Below are 12,364 nucleotides of genomic sequence, written 5' to 3'. Positions count from 1 at the left end.
TCTAAGGGTCAGCCAAAAATTAAACGGTTTGCGAAAAATCTCTAAGTGTGTTTGAATGAACATAAAAAGGTCGCGTACTACAGTTGCTCGCCAAGAGTGTAAGTTCTCAGAGATTGAAGAGACTTAAACTATTTGAGCTAGTTTAGTTAAATTTTGTGTGAAAACTGTGCTGAGTTTCAAATATATATCGGGTAGAGCAGTGGTTGTAAATTTATCAAACGCGCATTAAGTAATAATTTGTAAAATGTACAAAAAATGTAAATTAATTATTAAAAAAAAATTATTGTGTATTAAGAAAAAATGATAATCATCATTAGTCAACATAGTACAGCTGTAGTATATCGTTTTTCAATGATGTAACATCGCCTTTGAATTTAATTATAAAGGCAATAAATATTAATGTTCGTTTGTTTAGAAAGCATTCAGTTTTAATTCCATGCCAATAAAAATAATTTGTTTTATATTTTTCTGATCACTGTAACTGCTATCGTCATTTTCACATAATACTTTTTAGTAATATTTATAATTTCAATAAATACTTTGACAAATTATGAACACATTCCATTAAAATTTTTTGTAAATAATCAATTTTGTTTATGCTGCATAAAAGCCTTAAAATTCTTAATTGTTAAATGGAATTCTTAAATCGTCAAAAGGCAATTCAACTCGAAAGTATTGCTTTTTCTTCTAAGAACTAAGTCGAAAGAGATTATTATTGTGATAAATTATAATTGATTATAAATAAAAAGCTATCCTATTTTATAAATCAGATAAAATGTGTTATAATTAATCTGCCTTTCTTGTACAAATGTATTAGACGATATGAGTCACGATAGTAGAAATTGGTTGAATTTTAATTGATTTATTATGTCTCGTTTTGTTTTGTAACATTATATCTTTTAAAGCTAGTCAAAATATTTCTACATTATTGTTACAGCTCATTGATAAAACATCTAGCAGTTGTACGCGAAATAATAATATTTATGACTGAATTTTTAAAATTCTAGTATTATATAAAAACTTAATCTGTTCTGTTTATTCTACAGGAAAATGCGCATAATCATATTGTTAACTGAAAATCATCAGGAAACATGAATCTTCCAATAATTACTTTAAACACTTTTATGCTAATTACATTGTCAATGTGTAGTATACCTGATATAAACTTATTTCCCTGTAAAGTAGGCGCTTCATTTTTACATATCTTTCAGCAAACTTATTTCATATAAATAGTGGTCATTGTTTTATGATGTTGAGTCGTATCTTACGTAATACAGCTTTATTGACTTAATATAGCTAGCATTCTACATTGACCAATACTAATGCTAGTCAGTTGGGGCTAAGACTAGCAAATACACCATAACCAGGATATGTTTCCATACCAAATTTAAGAAGGTATATTGTAAAGATGTAAAGTCCAGCTTAAGCATCATCAGATCGAAATTACTATTATACACTAATTATTATTCACAAGTTCCATAATATATAACCATTACATTAAAACATTATACATTGTTTCTCCAGCTTTATAAACTTTTTTTCCATCAAAATCTCTCTAGAATGCATTGTCTAGATTAGGCTACTATTCTCAAATGTTACGTTATAAGGCAATCGCAATTTTATTTCCAATAATTGTATCTGGACTTTGGTTTTACAAAATTATTGTTGAAATTTAACTATTAAATAATTCAAATAATTATATAGACCTAATTAAAATATGTAAATATACCTGTAGTTCTATAATTGTGTTTAATACGATTTCGTTCATAACGAATACATTAAATAATATATAATATCTATATGTAGCCGAGAGACTTTTTTACAATTTAGCAAAATTTGTTAACGTTATTTAATTAAGATACATTATCTGTTTCGATTAAATATAAATACTTAACGTGCAATATATGTTTTTGGTCCATAACAGCAGTTCATTATCATGTTGAAAGTATTATTTCATTACCTTGTTGGTATTATATAAAGTCGTTCCCCCAAGTCTAATTTCCGGGTTCGACGGCACCACGTCAGAACAACTCACGGCGCTTCCGCAAATGCTGATCCCGGAAATCGAGATATGAAACTTCATATACATCGAGTTATTCTGATTTCTATGTACTCTCATGTCGTTCTAAACTGTTACATTTATTGATTGTTTTTACTACACCCAACTAGTATAGAAAAAGTAAAGTTACATTTACATACGACGTATAGTTGAAATATTTATTCATTGAAATTTTAAACTCTTAATATTTCTTAATCTCAATTTCAATATTAAAATTTTAACAAAATTTTGTGTCTTTTTGATGATTGCAAGCTTACTGTAAATTTGAATATATATCACAATTCATTGTTGATATCAATGCACAGTTAACAAACTATCAGCTATTAAATTATATACTTCATCAGAACTAATTGTTCTATTCATCATTCTAGAGAACTTTGGGTCCATAAATAGCATCATCCTTGCTATGTTCACAATCGCATTCCAGTGACTTTGATTCAAAAATTTAAATGGATGTTTCTCAAATCTTATGGACTCCGTCTTCAGGATGATAATCTATCGAAGCTATCATCCGCCAGGACTGAATGATTAACTAATTAGAACCTGCTCTTTCATAACGTTTTCAAGCAGAAAATCTGAAGGATGATGTACCAAATTGAACTTACTTTAGTGTCTTGGTTTTGTCGATATTGTTTTGAATTTTACGATCCTCAGCCTTTCAATTTTCCGCTTTCCTTTTTTCTGGTACCTGAGATCTTTGTATTTTATGGCTCATTTGGCAGATATACTTATTCATACCTTTAACGCCTCAGTTGATTGAGTTAAGTTTGGATGTATTGAAAAGTTGCATTGGTGAGTTAGGACAGATGATTTTTTAGATGGGTAATATCTTGACATGCCTGCAGATTAATTTCAGAATTATCTTTGGTCTTTTAAGAACCAAATAGGCGTGTTTTCCAATATATTAATAGTTCCTTTATATCTAAAATAGATGGAATGCATTGTAACTGAAAATACTTGGATTTAAGAAATTATTTAATAAGAGAAAATTGTTTTTTAATTATTTCTAAAACCTCAGTGATCTGGACTTTTATGAAGAGCCGCCTTATCTCAAAATTAAGAAGAAGGCCCCTTAAGTGTCTTTAAACTTTTGCTTGTTTACGAAGATAACACAATTTTTAATTTAAAATAATTGGCAAAATACATTTTTATAATTTGTCTAAATTATCTGAATTTAAAAATGACAAATACCTAAAGACATGAGCTAAAGAATAAAGTAGGAGGCAGGTGATAATGTGACTTTCAGGTACAGGGGTTGTGTTATGCGACCAGAAGTATTGTCAGTTCGTTTGATGATACACTACTTACCTCAGAAGAAAATAAACCTGTTATCACATTAAACAAAGGCTCTTTAACTTTCCGAAAATTTTTGTTTTCAGATATTATGTGAACCAATCGCCTGCGAATTGCCGAAGGAATTATGTTTACTATATTTAGCATTGAAAGCTTGGGTGGTTTGAAATTAAATTGAATGTAATCTACAGTCCAAAATAATTAGTTCTTTTAATGAAGATATTTTATTTTAATTTGCTATAATAATAAACATTCTTGATATAAAACATGAGAGATAAACGTTACAAGACGTAGTTATTCTATTTTTGTTTAATTAATTTTGGTACAGAATAATTATAATAATGAAATTTGAAAAGAAAATAATTTAAACAATTATTAGTAAATATAATATATTTTTGTAGGTTTATTTACTATATGATGTAATATATCCACATTACCCTTCCTATGTCTACTTCCTGTTAGGTTTTTTTTTAATTAAATCGTTCCATAATATACTGCTAGTTGGCCTTGTTAACACAACCGGATCATTCTATTAATATTGTTATATTCGATGTGTTTTATAATTTTAAAGGTTTTTTGTACGTAAAAACAAACTACTCTTTACTTACTTACTTTATATTTTACTTTATACTTACTTTATATTACTTACTTTATATATATATATATATATATATATATATATATAAATATATTAACTTATATTAATATTAATTTAACAGAAAATTTTACTTATTAATCATTATATGACTTTCTGAGTTCATGAAATATAATGTTTACAATATCACTTATACACTAATAACAATATTAATTATTACTATAGGTTTACTGGTCGTCCAAGAGTTATTTTAAAAAATTAAACAAACTATTTCTATATGTTGACATAATATCAAAATAGTGTGAAATTAGATACCACGGAAATTGAAGGAAAATGTCGTTTTTAGCCGTTCCAATGAAAAGATATCTGGTAATATCAAGTACAAAAAGTCATACTTTAGTCCAGGAGAATTATCCACATTGACTACGAAACGGAATAACAGGTCAATTAAAAAGTCCCTAGCCTGACACATATATGGCGCTACTAGAATTAAATCCATATGTTTTTTAGTTAGCGCTAACCCTCAAAAGATGCGTGTACAAATTTCACAGCTGTCGGATCATTAGTTTGTGAATTATAGTATTTTGAGTGAAGCAACTTTAGTTATTGTGAAAAAAAAATAAAAAGGAATTTCGAGTGTTGACATAATATTGCCTTTTGAATGAAAACAAATACAGTAGAAGCAAAAATTTGGTTTGATGAGTTTCCGGACACTGCCTCAGGAAAATTAACCATCAAGAATTGCTATGCTAAGTTTAAACGTGGTGAAATGAACACCGAAGACGGTGAACGTAGTGGACGCCCAAAAGAGGTTGTTACCGACGAAAACATAAAAAAAATCCACAAAAGGATTCTGAATGAGCGCAAATTGAAATTGAATGAAATAGCTGACACTCTAAAGATATCAACTGTACGTGTAAATCATATCATTCACGAATATTTGGGTCTGAGAAAGATCTGTGCAAAGTGGATACCACGCGAACTCACTTTTGATCGAAAACAACGACGAGTTGATGATTCGGAGCAGTGTTTGAAGAAGATCAATCGTAATAAACCCAAAGAGTTTTTGCATCGATATATGACAGTGGATGAAACATGGCTCCATCATTTCACTCCGTCCAATCCAGTCATCTGAGTAGACTGCATACGATAAACACACTTTTTGGAGCATGTTTGGCACGCTTTGGCGTGAGAAAAAGAACATTCGGCTGGCAAGGTTATGACGTCTGTATTTTGGGATGCCCATGGAATAATTTTCATTGACTACCTTGAGAAAGGAAGGATCGTCAACAGCGACTATTGCATAGCTTTATTGTACTTTATTACATAGCGTTATTGGACCGTTTGAAGGAAGAGAAAAACGGCCGCTTTTGAAGAAAAAGAAAGTATTGCGTCACCAAGACAATGCACCGTGTCACAAGTCAGTGAAAACGATGGCAATAATTCATGAATTGGGCTTCTAATTGCTTCCTCATCCACCGTCTTCTCCAGATCTGGCCCCCAGCGTCTATTTCCTATTCACATATCCTAAAAGAATGCTTGCTGGGAAGAAATTTTCGTCGAATGAAATCGCCTATTTTGAAGCAAAGGACAAATCGTACTACAAAAATGCCATCGAAAATTTGGAGGCTCGCTATAATCAGTGTACCACCCTTGAAAGGTATTATGTTGAATAAAAAAAGTAATTTTGCCAAATAAATGTGTTTTACTATGGTAGGCCGGCGAGATAAGAAAGGAGGAAGATACACTGCACAAGATACACTAATAGCAGTAGTAGCTGGAATCAGAAGATATTCCTTCTGATACTTGTTCATATCGCAGTATGGCCGTGTGCCAGCCACACTGTTTCGACAAGTTGAAGATGTGTTAAATAAATCGATGATTATCAATATTATGGATCACTGAGAGTGTGAGAGTGATGAAATTATAATAATGTAGACGAGACCTAAAGTTTATTTATTTACTACTTTAAAATATACCCTTTAAGACAAAAGATATTTTGCTGTACTATCATACATTTTAGTGTTTAGTGTAAAGAAAAGGCAACCGATTTAAAAAAAATTGAAAACCCAACCGTTCAAAATTAAGACTGAAAATTGTGACATCAAGAAATGGACTGTATTATAAATAAATCAATTGGCGTGCTCTGTTTACATTAAAATTTATCCAAAGTAAAAAACAAAAACCAATTAATTTGAACGAAAGAAATTTAGGTTTCGTAAATTACAAGCTAAAGGACGATATTTCAATTAGATTGGGATAATTAAACTTGTAATTAAAATATAAGGAAGGCCCGACCAAAAATAAATTAATAAACCAACTGGAAATTATTATAAATGTTCGTTTGAGTCCTACATAATCAGGTTATAAATCTTTACCAGTCGATTGAAGTCGGAATTGTAAGAAAGTTTTTATTGTCGTCACAGCTGTTTATAATACACAGGAGAAATATTTCGGTTGAACGCTGAACGAACATCCAGGTTAATCTGAACCTGGAGAAAAGTCACGTGGTGTTCTCGGAATTTAATCACTAACCATATCTAGATTTTAAGAACCGTATATATTTCTGATGGTATTAAAAATGTAATTATATAAAATATATTTGGTTAAAGATCATAGTTAAAAACATAGATCCCAAACCCAATGATAACGTTTAACTGGCTCCGAAAAAAAATTACGTTCTATATTCGGCTGTATATTTTTTTTTGATGTATGTTCGCCGATTTCTCCGTCAATTGTCGACCGATTTTCAAAATAAATTTTTTATTCGAAAGAGTGCGCTTGCAAGGTGGTCCCGTTGGAACAAAATCAGGATCAGAGGGAGGAAAGATGGGGAAATCGAGGGAAATACTCAAATTTCAAGGACACGTACAAAGTTTTCACAATTTTTTTATCTAAAACATTAAGATATTTGTTTATAATGTTATTGCTGAGCTGATATAACCGAAAATCAATCTTTCAGTGCAAAGCTATTTAGTTTGCTTTTTAAGGACCAACTATAGCGTACAAGACGTCATATAAATATTATGAACGATCGGTTCTATAATGTAACTGTTAAAACGTTTAGCTCCCAATCGGAGATAGCGGGTTCGATTCCCGGCCTGGACAAGAATTTTTTGTTTCAGTTTTGTTGGAACATTTGTCAAATCACCTAGATTAGGTAGCGGATCCCGGGGCTTGAAGCTCTCCTTATTTCCAATCATTGTTTTTTACCTCGATTTTCCTTGATACGGGGTTCAACTCTACTTGTCCTACCTATAGTAATATTAAATAAGATAACTGCGTAATTTATTAAGTTAATATCTAACACTATAAAGAGAAAAATAGAATATTTTTAAAACAAAAATTGAACCGACTTCAAAAGGTAAGTAACGGACTCACCAAAAATAGAAAAAATAAACAAACTAAAATTTTTAACACAAAAAACAACATTTTAAAATAAAATATGTGACTTCTAAGGGATCAGTAGATAGTAATTAAAATAATATATTAAATAGATACGATAAAATACGTGTAGTAGAGAGGTTAATAAGGTTTTTGTTTATTTTTATTTAGTTATTACAGCGATTATTATGTACAAATCCAAGCTTGATTATTTAGTATTTTTTGTGAGTTTCTTATTAATTTTAAATAAAGTCCTTCACAACTCTTTAGGGGACTGTAAATACCATAGATAATTTATTAAAGATGATTCTGTTTAGTCGATGTTTTAATTTGAGATATAAATCTTTTTAATTTACATCGGTACTACAAGACATCACTTTTAAAATAGGGCTGTATAAGCCCCAAGGTTATCATTCAGGGTATTTCTTGATTTCCACTAAGGCATCATTTAATGAAGTCTACTGGTCGTTTTGCGTTCCCGCTAAAGTTATGGCTTGATATTATCGTAAATAAATTTAAAGTGATTTATCATAATGGCGATTAGCCTTTAGAAGTTATTTAAACCTAATACTCGAGCAAATATTTACATTAAAATTTACGTCTCTAATTTACAGATCATGAGGGCCTACATTGCTTTGGCTACTATCGCCGTTTGTGCATCTCTGGTTAAAGCTGGCCAGCTTATCTCTACATACAACCTGATTGCTACACAGCCTTTCATCTTTCCCGGAAACTTCGGAACACACTTGACATTGGCAAGTCCTCAATACTATACAGCACCAGCAGTAGCACCACAAGAACCAGCGTAAGTATACAAATATTTGAACTTACAATAAAAAAATTGAAATATTTCATTTAATATAACTTCACACATAGTCGATAGTATCGGACCATATTGAGCAGTTATTTATTGACTTCGATTTTGAAATGCAATTAAGTGTTGGTGAGTGTACGTGCTGTGGATTTGCAAAGTGCAAAATTTGTAGCTCAAGAAAAAGAGTACAAATTAACAATAATAAGTATGAAACCATAACAAAGAAAACGAAGCTATTGGTAAAAAATATTACATAATAAATAGAAATAGAAATATAATAAATATGGTATGATGATAACTAAAAATCTTAAGCTACTAAAATATATTCAGAAACTAACTGCGAAACAAACTTAGGTTCGAGGAAATAAAGAAGACCAAAAATTTATTAAAAATAAAAGCAAACAATGTAAATAAAGACAGAAAAAGTTGATCACAAAGGTACAACACATATATAGTTGGAAGAAATGACCTGATTATATGGGGAATAACAAAATTATGGATATTACAAAAAATCGAAATAAATATAGTAGAAAATAAAAATTAATGAATTTCTAGTTAAAGGATCTAGAGGGTTTATAAAAGTACGAAAGACTGTGGATAAGTAATTGTTCATAAAATAAGAAATGTGAACATTAGAAGAAATATAGAGAAATAGTAGGGAGTTATGTAAAGGGGAGATAAGAGGAAATAAATATTTAAAGACGTAAAAAGAGCATAACAGAAAAGAAAATAACAATATGGGAATAAAAGAGAACCAAATCCATCAAATAATATAATTTTGTATAATATTTTAAGAGAGAACCAAAAAAAAAACACAAGAATAAGCATAATAATCGAATCATACAAAAAAATACACAAACCTAATAAGCATATCAAGTATATAAAATCAGAATAAGCATGGGAATATAAGACCTTCAAGTTGGAGGAAAGAAAAAATAAGGCGAACTGAAGAAACATATAGTATATAGATATTGTAGTGAAAATGTGTAAGAAAACAAAATTAAAACTAAACAGAGACTGGTCCCCTTAAAACGATCTACAAAGTTTTTTTAAAGTGATTGGGCTAGTCGTTAATTCACTAAAAGTATAAAAATTATTAATTCATATAATAATGGTTCGGTTATATAATGGATATTAAGCTATGGGTAAGATTTATCTGCCATTTTAGTAGGTATTTCTGAAAAGGAAAGGAATTTCAACATAGTACTTCAAAATTATTAAGTACAACAGAATTGCGTTAAGCTGATATCTTCCATACTTCATATCGTTTAGTTTAGGTAGTTTGAATCTGCTGATTTATATGCTGTTGTCCGGTAGATCTATTGGTTCCACATTGGTGTAATTTGGTAATATTTTAATTATATGATGAAGGAAGATTTTATGAAAAAGAAAACAAATGATGGAGTTATATTTACGTTTTGAATTATTTATATATGAAGTATTTATATATAAAGATAAATACATATAGGTAGTATAACATGAATATTAAACAACGTTTAAAGTACGATACTTTTATAAATATTTATATAGCTGTTCGTTGAATAAGAAATTAATAATCCTCTCACAAATTTCTAAGGAAAAATCGATCTTTTGGTTGTAGGAATATATATTATGTCTGTTGACCATTTATTCAAGTTTATGATAATGATCTAATTAATAAATAATTTAGGGAATAATTACATCGTTTCAAGTTTGGCTCTGTTAAAGTTAAAGACAAACATCAGCACTACTCGTTGGCTTTCAACAGTGTGCCAAATGCAAGAGGAGCTTCTTGAGTGTTAAGAAACCGATAATTTGCATAAAAAACCAACAAATGGAAATAATTTCTAGAGGGAAAAATATTAGTTCATCATGCACAAGATCTTGTGTGACCTATTACTTCATCTCAATATATTTTTCGCAATATCATTAACAAATTAGTGCATTTTTATCAGATTAAAATTTTAAATAATTTATCATAGATTTACACAGTTTAATATAATTCTGTATTTGTTGTGAACTAGTTAATCAATGTTTTGATTTTAATGAAGCTGACAGAATTTTGGTGAGATATATCTTACCATATCTCTGAATATGACAGCTGAATGAGGAAAGATATATTAGGGGTGCAAAAAAGTAAACTATACTTCTAAAAGTTGATCATAAGGAATTGTCATATGATAAGTTTTGTGATCAGTTGGTTGTCAAAAAATCTATGGGGCGTCGAATACCAATAAACGTATCTGTATTGTCTGTTTTTAAATGATAACTTCAATGTCGACAACAGCCAAATCCAATATCGTTGCCAAATGCGATATGTCTCTCACTTTAATTAGAAGAAAATAGATGTAATGTGTCAATAATTTCTAAAATGTATTGACCTAATTAAGGAGAAGATTTGGGAATAGTTATGCCATTCCAGGAATAGTGTTAACGATAAGACCGTCATCGTTCTGGTTAGTCAACAAATTATTGCATATGCTGGAAGCATTATCCGTTGAGGATATGTGCCAAACGCATGGGCAGCTTCTTGGGAGTTAAGCATGAGATGCTTTACACAAGATGTGCCGAATAGAATTTATTCTTAGAAGAACTAAATAGTAGCTCGCGATGCGCAATGTTTCGAGTGGCCTTTTCCTTTATTTCAATGTATTTTTCATCATACAATAAGACGCACAATTGATATATTAATTCGGTTGACTATGTGATAATAGTATAATCGAGATTCGCTCGATTTTTTAATGATCATTAATTTCCAACGAATCCCTCATAATTCGTTCCGGGATAACAAGCCACCAACACAATCTCCCCGGAAATAGGAGGAAAAAAACAATATTACTTTCAGCGATGTGCCAAACTCAAGAGGAGCTTCTTGAGAGTTAAGAAACCGATGGTTTATATAAGATATAAACAAATGGAAATCATTTTTAGAGGAAAAAATAGTAGCTCATCATGCACAATATTTTGAGTAACCTATTCCTTCATCTCAATGTATTTTTCGCAATATCATTAACAAACTAATGAAGTTTTTTATCAGAATAAATTTTTAAATATTTTGCATAGATTTACATAGTTCCACATAATTCTGTATTTGTTGTTGACTAGTTAATAATTATTTGATTTTCATGTCAAAGGACAAAACATAACCTACACATGTCTATTGTAACTTAGGTACGGTTATATTAAGATAAAAAAACGTTATATTTGGTGATATATCTCACTATATCTGGTGAATATGACAGCTGAATGAGGAAAGATCTATAAGGCGTGCAAAAATGTAAACTATGCTTCTAAATTTTGATCATAAGGTATTGTCATATGATAAGTTTTGTGATCAGTTGGTTGTCAAAAAATCTATGGGGCGTCGAAAACGTTGTCATTAAACATATCTTCATTGTCTGTTTTTAAATGACCACATTAATTTCGATAACAGCATCCTTGCTAAATGCAATATGTTAGTGTATCGAGAATTACAAAAATGTAGTTTAATGGCCTAATTAAGAAAAAGATTTGAGAACAATTATGTCATTTACTACCCGTTAAAGACATGTGCCAAATGCATGAAGAGCTTCTTGAGAGTTAAGCAAGAGATTCTTTACACAAGATGTAACCGAATAAAAAATATTTTTCGAAGAAACAAATAATAGTTCGGGATGCACAATGTTTCGAATGGCCTGCTCCTTTATCTGAATGTTTTTTTCATCATCTAATGCATTCAAGAAATGTGTTCTCTCAATATGACATTTAAATCCAATAAGACGCATAATTGATATATTAATACGGTAGACTACGTGATAACAATATATTCGAGATTCGCTTGTTTTTTTTCAACGATCATTAATTTCCAACGAATCCCTCATAATTAGTTCCGGGATAACTATAACTAAATAATAAACCACCAACACAATCTCCCCGGAAATAGGAGGAAAAAAACAATATTACTTTCAGCGATGTGCCAAACTCAAGAGGAGCTTCTTGAGAGTTAAGAAACCGATGGTTTATATAAGATATAGACAAATGGAAATCATTTTTAGAGGAAAAAATAGTAGCTCATCATGCACAACATTTTGAGTAACCTACTCCTTCATCTCAAAGTATTTTTCGCAATATCATTAACAAATTAATGAATTTTTTTATCAGAATAAATTTTTTAAAATTTTTATCATAGATTTACATAGTTCCACATAATTCTGTATTTGTTCTTGACTAGTTAATTAATTTTTTGATTTTCATGTCAAAG

At 30.0% G+C, this 12,364-nt stretch overlaps 2 protein-coding genes across 4 annotated transcripts in view; one reads left to right on the top strand and one right to left on the bottom strand.

Annotated features, from left to right (window-relative positions):
• The window catches only part of Sol1 (CUB domain-containing protein Sol1), a 1,033,997-nt gene that overhangs the window by 866,612 nt on the left and 155,021 nt on the right, over positions 1 to 12,364 (bottom strand). The window lies entirely within an intron of this gene.
• The window catches only part of LOC143193717 (uncharacterized), a 35,819-nt gene that overhangs the window by 19,218 nt on the left and 4,237 nt on the right, over positions 1 to 12,364 (top strand). For all 3 annotated transcript variants that reach the window (XR_013005081.1, XM_076400053.1, XM_076400042.1), the window contains exon 2: positions 7,946 to 8,136. Coding sequence is in view for 2 of the 3 variants with exons in the window: in XM_076400053.1 (XP_076256168.1) it covers positions 7,949 to 8,136 (188 nt within the window). In the remaining variant the exon portion in view is untranslated. The remainder of the gene's footprint in view (positions 1 to 7,945; positions 8,137 to 12,364) is intronic.

The sequence above is a fragment of the Rhynchophorus ferrugineus genome, unplaced genomic scaffold (assembly GCF_030347505.1).
Source record: "Rhynchophorus ferrugineus isolate W39M unplaced genomic scaffold, kcgeb_rfMv2 rfM1, whole genome shotgun sequence".
NCBI lineage: Eukaryota > Metazoa > Arthropoda > Insecta > Coleoptera > Curculionidae > Rhynchophorus > Rhynchophorus ferrugineus.
This window is presented reverse-complemented; position numbering and strand designations above follow the sequence as displayed.